The following is a 19808-nucleotide window of genomic DNA, read 5'->3' on the forward strand; positions in this document are numbered from 1 at the left end:
AGTTGCTTACTATTATTGAAAGAAGAAGTAAGGAGGAAGAGAAAAAATTTTGGAACTCAAAATTTTGCAAATATCAATGCCAAAAATTGTCTTGACACATAACTTGGGAAAAATACTGACATCATCTTGCTCACAAAAGTCAGTATTGTCAAACTAAAGTTTTACAAGCAATAATGTATAACTGTAAGAATTGAACTATGAGGAAATGCTGAGCACCACAAAATCAATACTTTCAAACTGTGGTGCTGCAGAAGACTTTTAAGAGTCCCTTGGACAGCAAGGAGATCACATCAGTTCATGCTTACAAAAATTAATTCAGGCTATTCCCTGGATGGTCATATACTGAAACTGAAACTTAAATACTTTGGCTTACATAATAACAATATGGGATTCATTGGAAAAGACCCTGATATTGAAGAAAGATTGATGAAAAGGGAAAAGAGGACAGCAGAGGATGAGATGAATAGACAGTGTTATGGAAATAGTGAATATGAATTTGGACAGACTTCAAGAGATAATGTAGGACAGAAAGGCCTGGAATCCACAAGATCATGAAAAGTCAGACATAACTAAATGACTTAACAATAAATGCAAGTTCTGCCAAAAGAAAACTTGTAAAAAAAAAATAAAAAGATTTGGCCTACTGAATCTTTCCCTGAAAAAATAGAACATAACTGGGTATCTAGATGATTATAGAGCACTGATCCTGAGTTAAATTAAATACCTGAGTTAAAACTTAGCCTTAGATAGCTACCAACTGTGTGACATTGGGAAAGTCTCTAAATCTTTGTTTGCCAAGGAAGCAGCTGAATGGTTCAGTGGATAGGATGATGGACTTAGAGTCAAGAAAACCTGACTTCATATCTGGGCTCTGATATGTACTAGCTGTGTGACCTTGGGCAAATCACTCTTTTTTTTTTTTTTGCCTTAATCCACTAAAGAAGGAAATGACTAATTATTTTAGTATCTTTTCTAAGAAAACCCCATGGATGTTATAGTTATGACTATAATTATATCTATCTATTTATCTATCTATCTATCTAGTTATATGATTGAATTCAGTGGAAAAAAACAAAATAATTGTTCAAACTTTGTTAGCTGTAGGACTGCCTGAATTTGTATTGAGACCTTTGGATCAACTGTACCTTTACATAAAAATAAAATCTCTAGAATGCCAATATACCAAAAATCCGGGTGGTCATCCAGGAGAATAATTTTTAAGTTTAAATCCTATCTTCAGAATAATTTTAAGATTTCTAAGGAAAGAATGTTTCAAGTACATATTTCTCAAGATATGTTTTGAAATCCCATGTTACATTTTTTCCCACTTTTCTCATCCTGTCAGCAATATTCCAGAAACACAGTCAACTAAATGTAGATGACTAAAATGAATGGAATTTTTTTGGTATTTAAAAATAATTTCTTGGTTTTCAACTTTTTTTTTCCTTAGAGAAATCTTGTTAAGATGCCAGAATTTGCCCTAGTAATGATAGTTATTTCCTAATCTTAAATTCCTCTTCTCCCAGACCCTAAAGCAAAGTTCAGTCAAATAGAACCAGAATTAGAAAACATCCCCAGAAAAGGTTTAGTCGTCTCTCTTCAAAAAGAGGAGGTTTAACACAAACTTCTTGTTCAATAAAGGACCTGGAATAGGTACTAGCAACAGTGATCCTATTGATCCTGGATTTGAGTTTTTTCAAATAAGCTGCCCCCTCAAGAAAAGAGTGATGAGTTTGTCATTTATATTTCCAAGATATCTTTAAGTGAGATTCCTTACGATGTCATCCCACTTTCACTCATATGGCTTTGTAGGATTTTGTAATTTCCTATTTGGATTTCTATATGTTGAATAGGACATACCTAATAACCACAAAGCCTCTCTTTCCACAAATTCTAAAGATAATTCTCTTTGGTAAAATCAGAGCGATATCATATCAGAAATAGTTTTGCCATGTATGGATGACAGAAGGCTTATATGTCCTTACCAGCTGCATGAGGAGGCTATGACAAAATAAAACACACGATGGCTTTAAGCATGAAGATAAGCTATGCATGCTAGTGACAAAGTTCCTCTTGAGGAATATACTTTACATGCAGTGATAGGAGTGTCTTGGCTGTTTCTTTCTGTAGCCTGGTTCCATTGAGAGGTAGGTAGCCAATCTGTTGGCCTTGAGCATAGAGCAGGAATGTGCCCACAGATGGTGGTATCACATTAGGATATGGGGATGGCAGAATGGTGGGAGGAGCAATGCTTGGGATACCTGTCATGGGAGGAAGGAAGAAGAGACAAAGACAAGAAAAAGAAAAATTAGTTAAATTACATTTCCTTTACATCAGTCTTCAAAATCTAAGCCTCTTCACTCAACAGATTTGCTCCAGATGTCCTTAAAAGGATTTTAAATCCTTAAAATTTGGATTTCTAGGAGGATTTAAAAAAAATTTAAAAAGTAAGTTATGGAAATTTGCCTGTTATTCATATGAAGGAAAATACAGATGGAATATATTTTACAATTAAGAAAAAAACAAACTTTGGGTTGGTGCCCAGTTTGACAAGTAAATTTCTTTCATACTGAGTTCTTTTGTACTGAGGTACAAAAAGAAGAGGGAGAGAGTAATCGTAATGGAAAGGACGATATAATTTCATAAATTCCACATGTTCTAATAAAAAAAAAGTTAAAATGAGACCAAACATTAAATCTTATTTTATTTTGACAGGGTGGATGGTGAGGTGTGTACTTGTGATTTCATTGGTATTGGGAATCCTTAGTGAGGAAATTTCCCCTGACAACACAAATCAGAATTATGTTGTATTTTATAACCTTAGAGAATTACCTGGAAAATTCAGTCTCAGAATATTTAAGAGGCAGATGTTTTTGGCTCTGAGGATAATTCTTTCTTCCCTATTTCAACCTGCCTCCCAAATATTTACCCAAATATTCTGTGTACAAGATTATAAATAATTATCTCAAATTTGTTGATTTTCCTTTCCTCCTATCCTTCCTTTTTAGGAACTTTCTTTCCCTGGAGAACAAGTAGCCTAGCGTTCAGTGAAATATTTAACCAGTATCATGGATTTTTCTTATATTTTCAAGCATTTGTGTGCCATACACTGAAACTTTAAAAGCTTCTTACATGCAGGAGTGATGCCTGGCTGTGATCTAGTTCCTTCAACTTCTCTGCCATTCTTATCCACACACCAACAATAGTTGCTGTTTCCATGACATTGTAAAGGGTTAAAATGGCCAAACTCATCACACTGTGGAACGTACTGATCTTCTCGAGGTCTGCCACCATAGTGCTCCAGAAGACTTTCCCTCCAGCGCTCACAAACTGTTTGTGGTCCCTGTGTAGATTCTAAAGAAAGAAAAATCTTTTATTTTTATTTTTTTTAGCTTAATTCTATTTTATTTTTTCAATTTCACGTAAAGATAGTTTTCAACACTTATTTTGTACGATTTTGAGTTCCAATTTTTTTTCTCTTTCCCATACTTCCTCCCTCCCCAAGGCAGCAAGCAATCTGACATAGGTCAAATACAATCACTTTAAAAATATTTTCATATTAGTCAGGTTGTGAAAAAAATCAGAATAAAAGGAAAAACCAGGAGAAAGAAAAAACAAACGATAAAGGTGAAAATAGTATGCTTTGATCTGTATTCAGTTTCCATAGTTTTTTTTCTGGATGTGGATGGCATTTTCCATCCCAAGTCTGTTGGAATTATCTTGAATCAATACATTGTTGAGAAAAATTAAGTCTATTATGGCTGATTATCACATAATCTTGTTGTTTCTCTAAACAATATTCTCTTGGTTCTGTTCACTTTATTCAACATCAGTTTATGAAAAGTCCTTCCAGGCTTTTCTGAAATCATCTTGTTCATAATTTCTTATAGAACAAAACTATAATATATATTTATATATCATAACTTATTCAGCCATTCCCCAATAGATGGGAGTCTATTCAATTTCCAACTCCTCATCACCATAAAAAGACTTGCTACAAACATTTTTGCATATATGGATCCTTTTCCCTCTTTTATGATCTCTTCATAGATCCAATAGTGACACTGCTGAATCAAGGGGTATGCATAGTATTAAAGCCCTTTGGGTATAATTCCAAATTGCTCTCCTGAATAGCTAGATCAGTTCACAACTCCAACAAAAATCTTCCAGTTTTCTCACATTCCCAACATTTATCATTATCTGTTCCTGCCATTTTACACAATCTGATAGGTTCAAATCTATTATGTGAACAATAAAATAAAACAATTGTTTTAATTTGCATTTCTCTAATCAACAGATTTAGAGCATTTTTATATGATTATTGATGGTTTTAATTTCTTTATCTGAAAATTGTCTGTTCATACCCTTTGATCAGTTGGGGCATGACTTGTATTCTTATAAATTTGACTCAGTTCTCTATGTTTTAGAAATGAGGCCTTTATTAGAAAAAGTGTTTCCAAATTTTCTGCCTTTATTATAATTTTGGCTGAATTGGTTTTGTGTGTGCAAAACCTTTTAAATTTAATGTGGCCAAAATTATTCATTTTATGTTTCATAATATTATCTATTTCTTGTTTGGTCATAAATTCCTCTCTCTTCCAAAGATCCAACAAGTAAACTATCCCTTGTTCTCCTATAGTATCACTTTTTAATGTCTAAATCATGAAACCATTTCAATCTTTTCTTGGTATAGGGTAAAGATCCAACAAGTAAACTATCCCTTGTTCTCCTATAGTATCACTTTTTATGTCTAAATCATGAAACCATTTCGATCTTTTCTTGGTATAGGGTATGAGATGTTGGTTAATACCTGGTTTCTAAGCCCTACTATTTTCCTATTTTCTCAGAAATTGATGTCAAACAGGCAGGTCTTATCCCAGAACCTGGAGTTCATAGTAGTATGTAGTAGTCTATAGTAATAGGTACATACTGAATCCACTGATCCACTACTCTTTTTCTTAGCTAGCACTAAATGGTTTTGATGACTCCCACTTTAAAAAATGGTATGGTGAGGCCCCTTTCCTTTGTATTTTTTTCCCATTAATTCCCTTGATATTCTTGACATTTTTTCCTTCTTGGTGAATTTTGTTATCATTTTTTTCTAGCTCTATAAAATAAATTTTTGTCAGTTTGGCAAGGAGTGTCAAAAGTAGAATAATAGTTTAAGTAGATTAATCTAGGTAGAATTGTCATTTTTATTCTATTAGTTCAGCTTATCACTTGATATTTTCCCAGCTGTTTAGAACTGACTTTATTTATATGAAAAGTGTTTTGTAATTGTGTTCATAAAGTTCCTGGAACTATCTTGGCAGGTAGATTCCCAAATATTTTATATTTTCTACAGTTATTTTGGGATTTCTCTTTCTATCTTTTACTGCTGGGCTTTGAATGTATAAAAATGCCAATGATTTATGTAAGTTTATCTAATATCTTGAAACTTTGTTAAAGTTGTTAATTTTTTCAACTAGTTTTTTAGTTGGTTGTCTAGTGTTCTCTAAACATACCATCATATCATTTGCAAAGAATGATAGTTTTGTTTCCTTGTTGCCTACTCTAATTTTTCCAACCTCTTTCTTCTTTTTTCACTAAAGCTAATATTTCCAGTATAATATTAAATAACAGTGATGATAGCAGAAATTCTTATTTCACTCCTGATTTTATTGGGAATTCTTTTATCACATCCCCCTTACATATAATGCTTGCAGATAGTTTTATATAGATGCTGCTTATAATTTTAAGGAAAACTCAATTTATTCTTATTTTCTCTAATACTTTTTAATGGGAATGGGTGATATATTTGTCAAATGCTTTTTCTGAGTCTGTTGAGATAATCACATGATTTCTGTTAGGCTAATTATATTGATAGTTTTCCTGATATTGAACTAGTCCTGTATTCCTGGTATAAATCCCACCTAGTCATAGTGTATTATCCTGATGATAAATTGATGTAATCTCTTTGCTAATATTTTATTTTAAGATTTTTGTATCAAAATTCATTAAGGAAATTGGTGCATAATTTTCTTCTTGTTTTGGCTCTTCCTGGCTTAAGTATCAGCACCAATATATCATAAAAGGAATTTGCTATGACTCCTTTGCCTATTTTTCTAAATAACTGATATAATACTGAAAATAATTGCTTTTTAGATTTTTGGTAGAATTCACTTGCAAATCCATCTGGTCCTGTAGAATTTTTTTCTTAGGGAGTTCATTAGTGCTTGGTCAATTTCTTTTTTTTAAAAATGGGGTTAAGTATTTTATTTCCTCTTCTATTGATAGAAAAGTCTTTTTATTGAGGACCAAGTAGAGAATTCAATGCACATGTTCTGAGCCCAAGCCCCACTTATATCCAATCAACAAAGAAAAATAAGTGCTAAATCCCTATTCCTGGACCTGATTTCACTACAAGAGCTTTGAAAGTTCCTATAGAAAGCACTGTATCAACATGAAGAAAAAGACAGCCATTTTCATTGTTTTCTCTTAAGTATTTTTTTTTTTTTATCAAGACTCAGCATTAAAAAAACAAAGGAGGATACAAATGAGGATTTTGCTTAAAGCAAGATGAAGGAGCTTAGCCTAATAAGAAATGTTCTGAAGCTGAAAGAGATATAAAATACACAGGAATTCTTATTTCTTTCCCCAAAATTTCTCCACTGAGGAACAGTACAATCACTCTTCCCTTCCAGATTTATCCACTGTCCCTTCTTATGAAGCATCTATATAAATTTTCATTCAGGAAATGAGTTAAATCTCTATGACTCTAGGAAACCATCAAATTAATTTTTATTCTATTTAAGTTCTAGTATATAAAAGGGTAGGCAGAGGGAATAAACCTTTATGAAATGCCTACTTTGGGACAGGAATTGTGTTAAGCACTTTGCAAATGTTATTTGATTTGAAAGGCTGACATATACCCACACATGTATACACACACACACACACACACACACACACACACACACAGACACACACACACACATATATATATATATATATACACATAATAATTAAATTCAATACATGTATTAAGTGCTTGTAATATATACAACATTATATTAAGTTCTAGGTGACAAAAAGATTAAATAAGACATGGTTTTTGTCTTCATGTATGCTATTATCTACTCTACATCAAGATAATTATAACATCAAACAAGCCATTTATTTATGAAAATATTGTATCTATATATACACATATAAAATGTACATATATTATATACCCATAATATAAGTACATACTTTTATTTTTTTTTAATATTTCTGATTTTTATTTTTATTTATTTATTTTTAATAACTTTTTATTGACAGAACCCATGCCAGGGTAATTTTTTGCAACATTATCCCTTGCACTCACTTCTGTTCCATTTTTTCCCCTCCCTCCCTCCACCCTCTCCCCCAGATGGCAAGCAAAGTACATACTTTTAAATATAAAATACATTCCTACATACATATCAATCAATAAATATTATTAAGTACCTATTATATGCCAATCACTAAGCTAAGCACTAGGAATACAAATGTAGGTAATAGACAGGGGAGAAAATATGAAAACAAATATATTTATATATCTTGTAATATACAGTATTAAAAAAAATAAGAGAAGGAATTAAGGTAGGTTGGGAAAGGCTTTCTGTAGAGGACTGTGAAGACCGAGTTAGCACCCTGGATTCCTTAGAATCAGCTAGAGTCAGGGTAAGAAAAAGTCCTTGGTCTTTATTCTTGGTCTTTAGGGGTAGAAGTGAACAGGATGGATGCAGGACCTTCCTTCTCTTCCTCTACCACCAAAGTGACCCTGGCTTGTCTTACTCCACCCCCTAATCCTTCCCACAATTCTCTGTATACAACAAAAGATTGAACTAGCACATAATAGTGGGAAGGGCCATTTTCTAAGCATATGCTAATAGAGTATTGTCCAATTGGTAGTTAGCCTTAAGTGCTCAGTTGTCTGACCTCAGTGCATCAATTCAGAGTTTCAGACCTTTACAGAGGATAATATTTTGGTTGGGATTTAAAGGAAGACAGGGAATCAGTAGTTGGAATGGAGTAGAGAGCTCATTCTAGTCATGAAGGATAGCCAGAAAGAATGCCTGGAGTTAAGAAATAGAATTCACCAGGAAATAAGTGTTATCAAAGAACATTTGATAGGGAGTAAAGTATAGCACCGAAAAGGTAAGAAAAAAGTAGATTATGAAAGACTTCAAATGCCAAACAAAGCATTTTGCATTTGATCTTGGAGGCAACAGGAAGCTACTGCAGTTTGCTGGATGGGGATACAGTTTGAAATGGTTAGACTTGCTTTTTCGAAAAATTACTTTAGTGGTTGACTAATGGATTGATTAGAATGGGGAAAGATTTCAGACAGGCAGACCCACTAGTAAACTATTGCAGTAAGTCAAGGTGTGATCTGATGAGGCCTTGAACTAGCATAGTGGCAAAGTCAACCAGAAAGGGAAAATTAGAAATATTTGAGATGTAGGAAAATTGAAACAGTAATGCCTTGTTGGCAGAATTTTGGACTTATCCAACCATTCTGGAATGCAATTTGGAAGTACTGCTCAAAGGGCTACCAAACTGTGCATTGCCTTTGACCCAGCAATACCACTACTAGGTCTGTATCCCAAAGAGATCATAAAGAAGAGAAAAGAACCTACATGTGCAAAAATATCTATTGCAGCTCTTTTTGTGGTGGCAAGGAATTGGAAATTGAGGAGACACCCATCAACTGGAGAACAGCTAATAAGTTGTGGTATATGTACAAAATGGAATATTATTGTTCTAGAAGAAATGATGAGCAGGCAGAGTTTTAGGATACCTTAAAAGACTTACATGAGCTGATGCAGAGTGAAGTCAGCAAAATCAGAAAATTGTACACAATAATAGCAACACTCTGTAATGATTAACTATGATACATAGTTCTTCTCAGTAATACAATGATTCAAGATCATTCCAAAGGACTCGTGATGGAAAATGCTATGAAAAAGAACTATGTATGAATGTAGAGCAAAGTATAACATTTTCACTTTTTTGTTTTCTTTTCCTTTGTTGCTATTTTTCCCTTTTGTTCAGAGTTTTCCTTCACAACACAACTAATGTGGAAATGTTTCGCATGACTACATAGAAAACCTACTTCAAAATGCTTGCTATCTTTGGGAGGGCAGAGGGAAAGGAGGGAAAGAAAATTTGAAACTCAAAATCTTACAAAGATGAATGTTGAAAGCTATTTTTATATGTCATTGGGAAAAAAATAAAATACTATTAAGTAGAAAAAATATCAGGCATACAGTGCAAGATATCTGAATGACAATTGTGAGGTAAGATTAGAGGTCATAAGCAGACAGACTGGGGAAGGAAAGATAGATTTGAAAATCATCAATATAGAGATGGTAGTCAAGGCCATGTGAGCTGATTAAATCACTAAGTATAAAGGGAAAACAAAAGAAGGCCGAGGTCAAAACTATGAGAAACACTACAGTTAGAGGGTGAATTTGGAGGAGGATTCACCAAAGGAAACAGACAAGGAAGGGTGAGGTAAGTAGAAAGAAAATCAAGAGAAAGAATGGTATCTTGGAAATATAGGGAGAAGAGAGTATCAAAGAAGAGTGATCGAGAGTGTCAAAACTGCAAAAAGATCATGGAGAAAAAACCCACTGGATTCGACAACTAAGATCATTCATAACTTTGAAGAAAGTAATTTCAGTGGAGTGATGTCAGAAGTCAGATTATAGGGAGTTAAGAAGAGAGTGAGAGGAGAGAAAGTGGACAGATCTGTAATAGATAATCTTTTTGAATAATTTAACTACTGAGGGTAGAAGAGACAAAGGACAATAGTTAACAGAGGTAGAAGGATCAAGCGAGATTTTTTCTGGAAAGGAGACATGAGCTTATTTGGATTCAGGAGGAAATAAGCCACTAGAGGAGAAGAAATTGAAAATAAATGAAGAGCAGGGATGACAGAGGGAAAAATCTATTGGAGGAGATGGAAAGGAATGGGATCATTTAAAGAGACAGAGGAGTTAATCACCAAAGACTGGTAAAGATTAAGGCCATTTCATAATGTAAGAAAGGAATTTAGTGCATAATTTTTATGGAGAACACTTGGCTTCTTTTTTTGGCTCATCATCCATATATTCCTTCTTTCTAACCCTGCGTGTACCCAAGAATTTATCTTGGACTTTCTTTTCTTCTCTATCAACACAACATCTTGCTGATTTCATCAATTCTTATCAATTGACCAGTAGTTTATTGTTGAACATTTCCAATTGTGTGTTCTATAGGCAACTCAATGTATCCAAAATAGAACACATTATCTTTTCCCAAAAACTATTGCAATACTATAAGTGGGAGATGATGAGTCTGTACCAGGTTGGTGGCTTTGAATGTGGAGAGATATAGATATAGATATGCATATATATATATATATATATATAAAATTATTTTTTTCAAAGTTTTGAATGATCTTAGTTGTCGAAAATAGATGTCTATAAATCTTGGATGACAGTGAATTCAAATAGACAGGAAATAGATGAACTTAATTCAGGTGATCTTTACATATGCTACACATATACAGGGCTGAGCAGGAATTTCTTATATGATATGGATTTGCCCTCATAGTCACTATATAGGTGAGAAAAGTAGTAATGGGGCATAATCTCAAAAATGACAATGATATCTGTTAAAATCCAAGGCAAACTGTTCAACATCATTGTTATACAAATTTATGCTCCAACCACTGATGCCAAAAAAGCCACTCACTCAGTTCTATGAAGAACTTACAGGATGTTTTAGAAATAACATTTTAAAAAAATTCATATTCATCACAGGGCTTTGGAAAACTTAAGTAAGAAATCAAAAGATAATTTAAATAACTGGCAAATTTGTCCTTGGAGTACAAAATGTGTTTTGACAGAGACTATCAGCTAACTCACTAGTAATAGCAAGCACTCTTTTCCAACAATCCAAAAAAAAAGTCTATACATGGATATCATCAGATAGTCAATATGACTAATTATATACTTTGTAGAAGAGTAGAGAAGCTCCAAACAGTTAAAACAAGATTTAGGGTTGACTTTGGCTCAGATCATAAGCTTCTTTTTGCAAAATTCAGATCTAATTTAAGAAAGTAGGGAAGAATAGAATGAATGCCCTAAATAACATCCCACACAATGCATATGTGTACATATATACATACATACATATTTTCCCCTTATAGATGTGCATGTCATCAATCACCTATATAATCTTATGAAAATAAAAATGGCAAAACTTGGCAAAAGGCAGAAAATTCAGGGTGAATACAAATGAGGAATAAAGATTGTGCTGATTTTGTGAACTTGGAAGACTGAAAAGATGGTGGTACACTGAAAAGCAATAGAGAAGATGGGAAGAGAGACTTAAGAGGAAAGATAATGAGTTCTATTTTGGCCCTGATGAATTTGTGATCATCATAGCTCATCAAGTTTGAATTTTCAAATGTTTAATTGGTGATCTTGAATTTCATATATGCATAAATCATCTCTATAGTTCAAATATTTTTCATTATCTTTAGTCGATTACAATCTGTTCATCCATTAGTATTCAAATTATAAGTTACTCGGAGCTTCACTAAACCGATTCTCAAATGACCATGTGTCAAGCTCATAATAGAAGCCTTTCTAAATGATAGGAACTAATTGGATTGCTTGCCTAAAGACTCTTCCCAGTCTAAAATATCCTCTATACTGCTACCAAAGTGATCTTTGTAAAGCACAAATCTTCCTTGTTTAATAAACTCCAGTAGATCATGATTACTTCTAGGATCATATATAAACTGATATCCTCTATACTGCTACCAAAGTGATCTTTGTAAAGCACAAATCTTCCTTGTTCAATAAACTCCAGTAGATCATGATTACTTCTAGGATCATATATAAACTCCTTTATTTTGCATTAAAAGAAAAATACACAACATGAGCTTCAGACTATTTTTCTTTCTTTCTTTTTTAGTTCAGCATTATATTTCCCTCCTATTCTATATAAAAACATTTTTAATGTTTTTTTAAAAATTTTAATTTTGAATTCCAAATTATCTCTCCTCCCTCCAAAAGCTCCTTAACTGAGAAGATAAGCAATTTGATATAGGTTATACATGGGCAGTGATGCAAAATATTTCCATATTAGTCATTTCATAAAAGAAAAACAGACAAAAAACCTCCCTAGGGGAAAAAAAAGTGTTTTTTTAAAGTATGCTTTGATCTATATTCAGACTCCATCAATTCTATCTTTGAAAATGAATAGTATTTTTCATCAAAAGTCAGTCCTTCAGAGATGTCTTGTATCATTGTATTATTCATGGCTAATCATCCTACAATATTGATGTAAATACAGTATATTTCTCTTTGTATCAGCATTTTCCTAAGAGCATATTGCTCATAATTTCTTATATCACAATAGCATTCCACCATAATTTATATACCAAAATTGATTCAGTCATTCCTCAATTGATGGGCATCCCCTCAGTTTCCAATTCTTTGCCACTAGAAAAGAGCATCTATAAATACCTCTAAATCTTTTTCCATTTTTTGATGTTTTGGGATATAATACTAATAGTAATATTGCTGGCTCCATGCATGATTTTATAGCTCTTTGGGCATAGTTAACAACTGTTCCATATAATTTGAATCAGTCACAGCTCCACCAACAATGCATTAGTGTTTCATTCTTTCCACATGCCCACCAACATTTGTCATTTTCCTTTTCTGTCCTATTAACCAATCTGATAGGTGTGAGGTAGTAACTCAGAATTGTTTTATTTGCATTTCTCCAAACAATTGTGATTTAGAACATTTTTAAAAATTTGGCTATAGATAGCTTTGATTGCTTCAAGTGAAAACTGCTTTTATTATTATTTGGGGAACAGCTCTTATTTTTATAAATATGACTTAGTTCTCATACATTTGAATAATAAGGACTTTATCTGAGAAACTTGCTTCAAATTTTTTGTTCACAGTATTAATAACTGTACTTTCTAATGCAGTTTCCTCCATTCTATTTCTCCTTTATTATATTCTCTTTTTACTCTGTTCCTTCTCAAAAATGTTTTGCTTCTGATTGTTGCCTGTCCCAATCTACCCTCCATTTTAATACTCTGCGGCATTTAATACTAATGCGGCTCTATTAGCAGCTCAACAAAAAGATTCTTATGAGTTACAAGTATCATCTTCCTATGTAAAAAATTTAACTTTTTAAAGTCCCTCATGATTTCCCTTTTTATGTTTCTTTTGAGTTTTATATTTGAAAATCAAATATTCTATTCAACTTTGCTCTTTTCATCAGAAATGCATGAAAGTCCTCTATTTCTTTGAATATCTGTTTTTCCCTGGAGGATTAACTCAGCTCTTGTCTGCTTCAAAACTTATTGAATTTGATATTTGATGCATTTCATAGAGAGAAAAATGCTTCTGCACTTAATGCTCTCTTAGCACTTATAGGAGGCCATGATGCTCAGATTGCTTGTGAGGAATGGAGGGGCAGGCAGAAGGGTAGTTCCTGCAGGACCATGTGCCTGCAATAGTTTCTTAGCTCCCAAAACAGTAGGCCTAGAGCAGTAGGCATGCTTAGCAAGAGGAGAAATAGCAGCAGTGGCATAAGTAGCAGTGGCAAGAGTTCAGGTGGCAGCAGCAACAATGGAAGAGCAGTGGAAGCAAGGCTCCTGGGAGCCCTGAGTCCCAGCAGCTAGAGCCCTGTGGCAAAGGGTGTGGGATAATACCTTCTGTCTCCACATCCTCCTGCCCTTCCCAGAAATTTGGACAGCATGATGTGGGGGGAGAGCATAAAGGTTGTGGTTCCTCTTAGAATGTGAGTTGGGTCAAGAAGGGAGGAACCTGGCTGGACTGAACTGGCTTGTTTCTCTGCAGCTGGAAGCCCCATTTGCCCCTTTGGGGAATTGGGGTGGGGAGGAAGAACCTTGATACAATAATACAAGAAATAATCAAAGAAAATTGTCTTGAAGTGATAGAACAAGAGTAGAAATAGAAAATATTCATCCATCATCACCTCAAAGACATCTTACAAAAAAAACATCTAGGAGCATTATTGATAAATTTTGAAAACCCAGCTCAAAGAGAAAATTTTACAAGAAACAAACAAATCCCTTCATCCCCCTTCCCTAGTGTTCAAATATCCTGGAGCTATAATTAGAATTGTACAAGATTTGTCAGCAGCTACCATAAAAGACAACAGGTTCTGGAATATTATATATCAATAATCAAAAAAATTAGGCCCATGGCCAAAGATATTATATCCAGCAAAATTCAATATAATATGGAATGAAAAAAAATATACATTCAATGAACTCTCAAATTTTCAGGATTTTGTCTCAAACACACCTGAACTTAATAGAAAATTTAACATATAAGAGCCAACATCAAAGACTCAATAAGGACATTTTAATGTTTTATACATGGAAATGTAAACCATATGTTTAAGACTGACATTAGTAATTAGGTAATTAAAAAGAAAGCAAAACCATTTAGAAAAAGGTAAAAATAGGAATTATGCTATACAAATGAGGTGTAGGAGAAGAAATGACACAGAGATATTAGATGGGGGAAGAGGGTTGGTAGTTCTGAAAACCCACTCATATCAGAAAGGGGTTAAATATGGAACAATACATACATACATACATATACATACATATGTATGTATACCATGAAAGGTATAATAGCCTCCAAAATTTATAAAGAAATAAGGTGGGAGGGAATAGGATAAGGTGTGTAGAAGGGTGTATAGATTTATGGCAGTGAAACAAGGTATATAGATGAATGGGAAGGGAATAAAGAGAAAAGGAAAGAGTGGCATAAAATAAGTGGGGTACAAAAGGGCATTTAGATTAATGGAAGTGGGATATGGTATGTAAATTGATGGGAATAGGAAAAGAGGGAGAGAAAAGGTGGGGGAGAAATAAAGGTGGGATTCATGGGTGGTGGAAGGATAAGTAATAGCAAGGCAAGTTAAGGAGCAGAGTTAAAGTAGAAGAGTGAACAGGGGTAGGAAATAAAAATACACACACAATAACAAAGATCAGGAATAAAATTCATTAGAAAAAAGTAGGGCTAGTATTCATTGATCTCAAAGTAAAACTTAAAGATTCAATGAAGAGAGAAATCTATGTTACGTATCAATCATACTAATACTATTTAGATGGATATCAATGTATATGATAAGCATATGCACATATATGTGTGTATATGTATATGTACATAGGTTTGGTACATGTGCATATACATATTTATGTGTGCATATGTGTGCAGTTGTGGATATACATGTGTGTATGTATGTATATATACATAAGAACGCACACACATACATAAATATATATGTGCTTAATTATAGCCTGATTGGGGGAAGTGGAAAGATGTAAGGAAGAAAAAAGAAAAAAGTTAAAAGTGCACAGCAGGAGCAGGTAGGTGGTGCAGCAGCACCAGCCCTGCAATCAAGAGACCTGAGTTCAAAATCTGGTCTCAGACACTTAACACTTCCTTGTGACCTTGGGCAAGTCACTTAACCCCAACTGCCTCAGGGAAAAAAAAGTACATAGCAGAGAACAAAAAAATAACATACAATAAAGCAAAGATGTGCGGTCATGATATGCTTTCTTGAAATGGAAATTTATTGTTACATATTTTGAACGCTCCCTGATGTTCTGCTAGACACATGACAATGTTTTTTTGTGTTTTTTTCCTTTTTCTGTCGTTCTTTTTCTATTTTGTTTTTTCTTAATTCACATTAAAGTTTTAAATAAATAAGAAAAAAGAATGTAAGGATTTGTATTATCTTCGATCTCAAAGCATAAGGTCTATAATGTCATAAAAATTAAAAAAAAACAAAACCCTAAGTTTAATACTCCAAAGCTTTTCCAGTTTCTTAGGGCTTACCAGGAAAACACTGAAATCCATCTCCTTTGTAGCCATGTTGGCAGTGGCAAGAGAAGGAGCCAGGGACATTATAGCAGGCAGCAGCAGGGTGACATCTTTCTTCTATACATTCATCGACATCTGCAGACATCAGGAATGTGAAGGAGCAAAGAGAAAAGGGAAAAAAAAATCATAACTTCATTGTATACTGTCTACATGATAATTTTTGTACTGGAATGGGCTTCAGAGATCACCTTCAACTATTTTATCTTATAGTTAGAGAAACTGTGGCCCAATTTCTTGCCTAAGGTCACATTAGGAAAAAATTATTCTAAGTTACCTTTACATATAGGGACCTGGCTTGTAAGGGAAGCAAATAAGCATTCATACAGCCTGGCCTTTGTGCCAGAAAACCTATTACAAATATTATCTAATCTGATCTTCACAACAAACCTCCAAGATAGGAGGTAATCATCTCCGTTTTAGAGCTGAGGAGGTTGAGGTAGACAAAGGTTAAATGACTTTCCCAAGGTCACATAAGTGGAAATGTCTGAAGCCAGATTACTCAGGTCTTCCTGATGATAGTACTCTACTCACTACACCACCCAGTTGCCTCATGGAACTATTAATTTCAGAATTTCTTTAAAAATATTTTAAAGATTCTCAAACAACTGGCAGGAGATATTTTAAGGTAGACTTACTAAGGTAGACTACTCTTTTTAGAGAAAGAAAAGCTGTAATTAATAGCATTATCTCCTTAAAATTTAAATGAAATTATAAATAAAAAATCCTGATGAAAAATTTAATTTTTACTTATCACATTCAGTTTCTCTCCTTTTTCTTGCTTGAGCTATTTTATTATTTAAATATTTTGACTACTATATTTATTCAGTTGTCCTGTATTTCTATTTTCTGGGGTAATTGTAAAGTAAAAAATTGCTTACATCTAATTTTCTTTGTAGGAATGCTTCAAATGCTTCTTTTCAAAAATTGGAAATCCATTTTTTTTCTTAATAATACACTCAGGTCTACAGGATATATATATATATAATTTTGATTTGCATCTTGAGCTGATTTACTTTTCACAGCATATTATTTCATCCAATTTTTCATGGTGCAATATAATTTTATAATAGTTAAACTTCTTTTCCTTTATATTTGAAGATATTTCTCCTGATTGTTTTCAGAATCTGTTTTTTGTCATCAGAATTGTTAAATTTAGCCACTACATATTTTAGAGTTTTCATCCTAGGGTTTTTCCCCCCGTTCTTGAAGCTACTATGGATCCTTTCAACTTGGACTTTAACATCTCCCAGGTTTTTTTTTTTTTAGAACAAAAGGTGGTCACACTCTCCCTGACTTCTCAAGGAGGTGAGAACCCCCAAAAAGGAGGTGATCACACCTTCCCTGACTCCTCAAAAAGGGGTGAAAACACCAAAAAAGGAGGTGATTATGCCTTCCCTGACATCTCAGGAAGGGAGATGAAAACACCAAAGGAAATGGAGAATCAAACCAGATTAGTGGGTTTCTGAAGGGTCTCACTTGAAACAGGTATACATAAATCCATCAATATGGGAGGTATTACATAAGCACATGGTAAAGGCTAGTAGTGATTAACAAATAACATGAATCAACATGAGGAATTACATATGTCCATAAGTCCTAGAAAAAGTCCAAAACCAATCTATTGTCCATTACTTTATGTGTCTGAGAATCCAATGATTCCTGAAAGTTTTGAAGTTCTGCAACAGTCTTATCAACAATTTTTCATCTCAGGGAATCCAATGATTCCTGCTAGTTTTAAATTTCTATAACAGTCTTATCATCAGCCATGTTCTTTCAGTGTCTGATATTTCTTAGATCTTTTCCTTTGTTTCAAGGTTTTTTCCCTTTTTCTGTTTCTCTGTCCAGGTGCTTGTTGGCACCCATCTGATTCCTTCTCCGTCTGTAGAGATACAAGCAAACTCTTTTCCCCAAGCAGTTAACCTATCTAGTCCCTTCCATTCACCACTTTCTAAATCTCTCCTCGTCACTTGGTTATTATATTAGAGCTGCTCGCACTGGACACTGCCCTTCTATTGGGTTAAAAAGCCTATATTCTCCTCAACTGTAATACCTTTCTGCCATCTGATTGCTTCTCTGCTGATTGATCATATCAAAGTCCTGAATTTCTAAAGACTCTCTGGATGCTGCCATCATGCTCCACTTAACTTTGAACTTTATATTAAGTTTTTGCTCTGTTATGAAGAACTTCAGGCTTTTTTGTATGCTATTTTTAGAGTTAGTCTATAAATTTTTGAAGTTGGTGTTTCTAAGGGGTGCAACAAGGAGAGATATGATTATTGTTCCCTTGCAACTGATGAGGGAAGCTCCCAAACTCTCACTCTTTCTCTAGGACTTTGAAGGAAAAGCTTGGGAAACTTCCTCACAGAAGCTCTACCCTGAGAGATTCTCCCCAGGGAATCAAGATAAAGTGGTTTCATTCTGTTATCTGAGTGGGACTAGTTGAGTCCAGGATCACTCCTACTTATCCTGAGCTAGAGATTTCTATCCAACTGGGCATGGGTAGCTGTAGAGCATCACATCTGTACATTACCCTAAGTATAAGCCAACTAGACTGACCACATCATTACATTATATCAAGTATGTGCTTAGAGAACCACCATCTCATACCCAGTAAGTACTTAACTGAAAGTACCCTGTTAGATTCAAGTATACTCTTTCAGAGTTCCGACCCTAGTACACACATTCAGTACATAAGAAAAATCATAGTCTTGAGTCAATAGCTATAATGCTAAGTCTGCTGTTCCTACAGGATAAAGCAAAGCTTTTAAACATTTTCTTCCTCCTTATGAATTACTTCCTAATTTCTGTTGACTTTCTAGAGGAAAGAGAGTCCTCTAAATTTCTCTCCTCTCTTCCACTGTCAAGGACACAAATTGGGTTTACACCTTCTTTACAATCAACATTAAACATTTATTAAGCAACCATCATGAGCAAGAGACCTATGCTATGTCCAAAGGATATAAAAAGAGATACCAGAGAGTTGAAGTTCTCAAGAATAAGCAAATATATCCATATATACAAACATATACATACACACACACAGATATATATATATATATATATATATATACACACACACACACACACACACACACACAAATATATCCATGTATATAAACAAATACATAGATACATATACACATATTATCTATTTTTGCTATATAATTAAGAGGGACGATACTAGAATGAAGAGGGGTTAGAAAAGACTTCCAATAGAAGATGAGATTTTAGCTGGGATAAAAGGAGGCCAGGGAAGGCAGCCCATAGAGAGGAGGATGGAGAGAAAGCTAGGTAAGGTAGCATTTATCATTTTTCTTTTCTATCATATTAATTAATATGATAAGTGTGGGGTGGTATCTCAGAATTGTTTTAATTTACATTTCTCTAATAAGCAGTGATTTAAAGGATTTTTCAATATGACTATGAACCATTTATCAATTGAGGAGTGGTTTTTATTTTTATAAATTTGACTCAGTTCTCCATATATCTGAAAAACAGGCCCTTATCAGGGAAACTTGCTGTAATTTTTTTTTTCACAATTGTGATTACTATGTATTTCTCTCTATTCTATTTCTCCCATTTATCCTTCTCTTTTTCTCCTTTCACTTCGTCCATCCTCAAAAGTATTTTGCTTCTGATTACTGCTTCCTCAATCCATCTTTCCTTCTATTACTTCCCCCACTTCTTTTATTCCCTTCTCCTACTTTCCTGCAGGGTAAGATAGATTTTTATACCCAATTGAGTGTAGATGTTTTTCATCTTTGAGCCAATCCTAATGAGAATAAGGTTCTCATGTTCCTTCCCTTCCCCAACTCCCATAACTTCCCCTCTATTGTGCATCTTTTATTTGAGATAATT

General features: G+C 33.8%; 1 protein-coding gene and 1 long non-coding RNA gene across 5 annotated transcripts in view; one reads left to right on the forward strand and one right to left on the reverse strand.

The window, feature by feature from the left end:
- NID2 (nidogen 2) overlaps window positions 1–19808 on the reverse strand; it is a 93925-nt gene that overhangs the window by 20812 nt on the left and 53305 nt on the right. For both annotated transcript variants that reach the window (XM_031952830.1, XM_003758812.4), the window contains 3 exons: window positions 15906–16025; window positions 3133–3354; window positions 2092–2261 (listed from right to left, as the gene is read on the reverse strand). In XM_031952830.1, coding sequence (XP_031808690.1) covers window positions 2092–2261; window positions 3133–3354; window positions 15906–16025 — 512 coding nt within the window. The remainder of the gene's footprint in view (window positions 1–2091; window positions 2262–3132; window positions 3355–15905; window positions 16026–19808) is intronic.
- Window positions 9241–19808, forward strand: part of LOC111718795 — a 108136-nt gene continuing 97568 nt past the window's right edge. The window contains exon 1 of one of the 3 annotated variants that reach the window (XR_004232046.1): window positions 9241–9522. This is a non-coding gene — a long non-coding RNA (uncharacterized LOC111718795). The remainder of the gene's footprint in view (window positions 9523–19808) is intronic. The other 2 variants (XR_004232047.1, XR_002769238.2) reach the window with 2 other exon arrangements.

Source organism: Sarcophilus harrisii, chromosome 2, assembly GCF_902635505.1.
Source record: "Sarcophilus harrisii chromosome 2, mSarHar1.11, whole genome shotgun sequence".
NCBI lineage: Eukaryota > Metazoa > Chordata > Mammalia > Dasyuromorphia > Dasyuridae > Sarcophilus > Sarcophilus harrisii.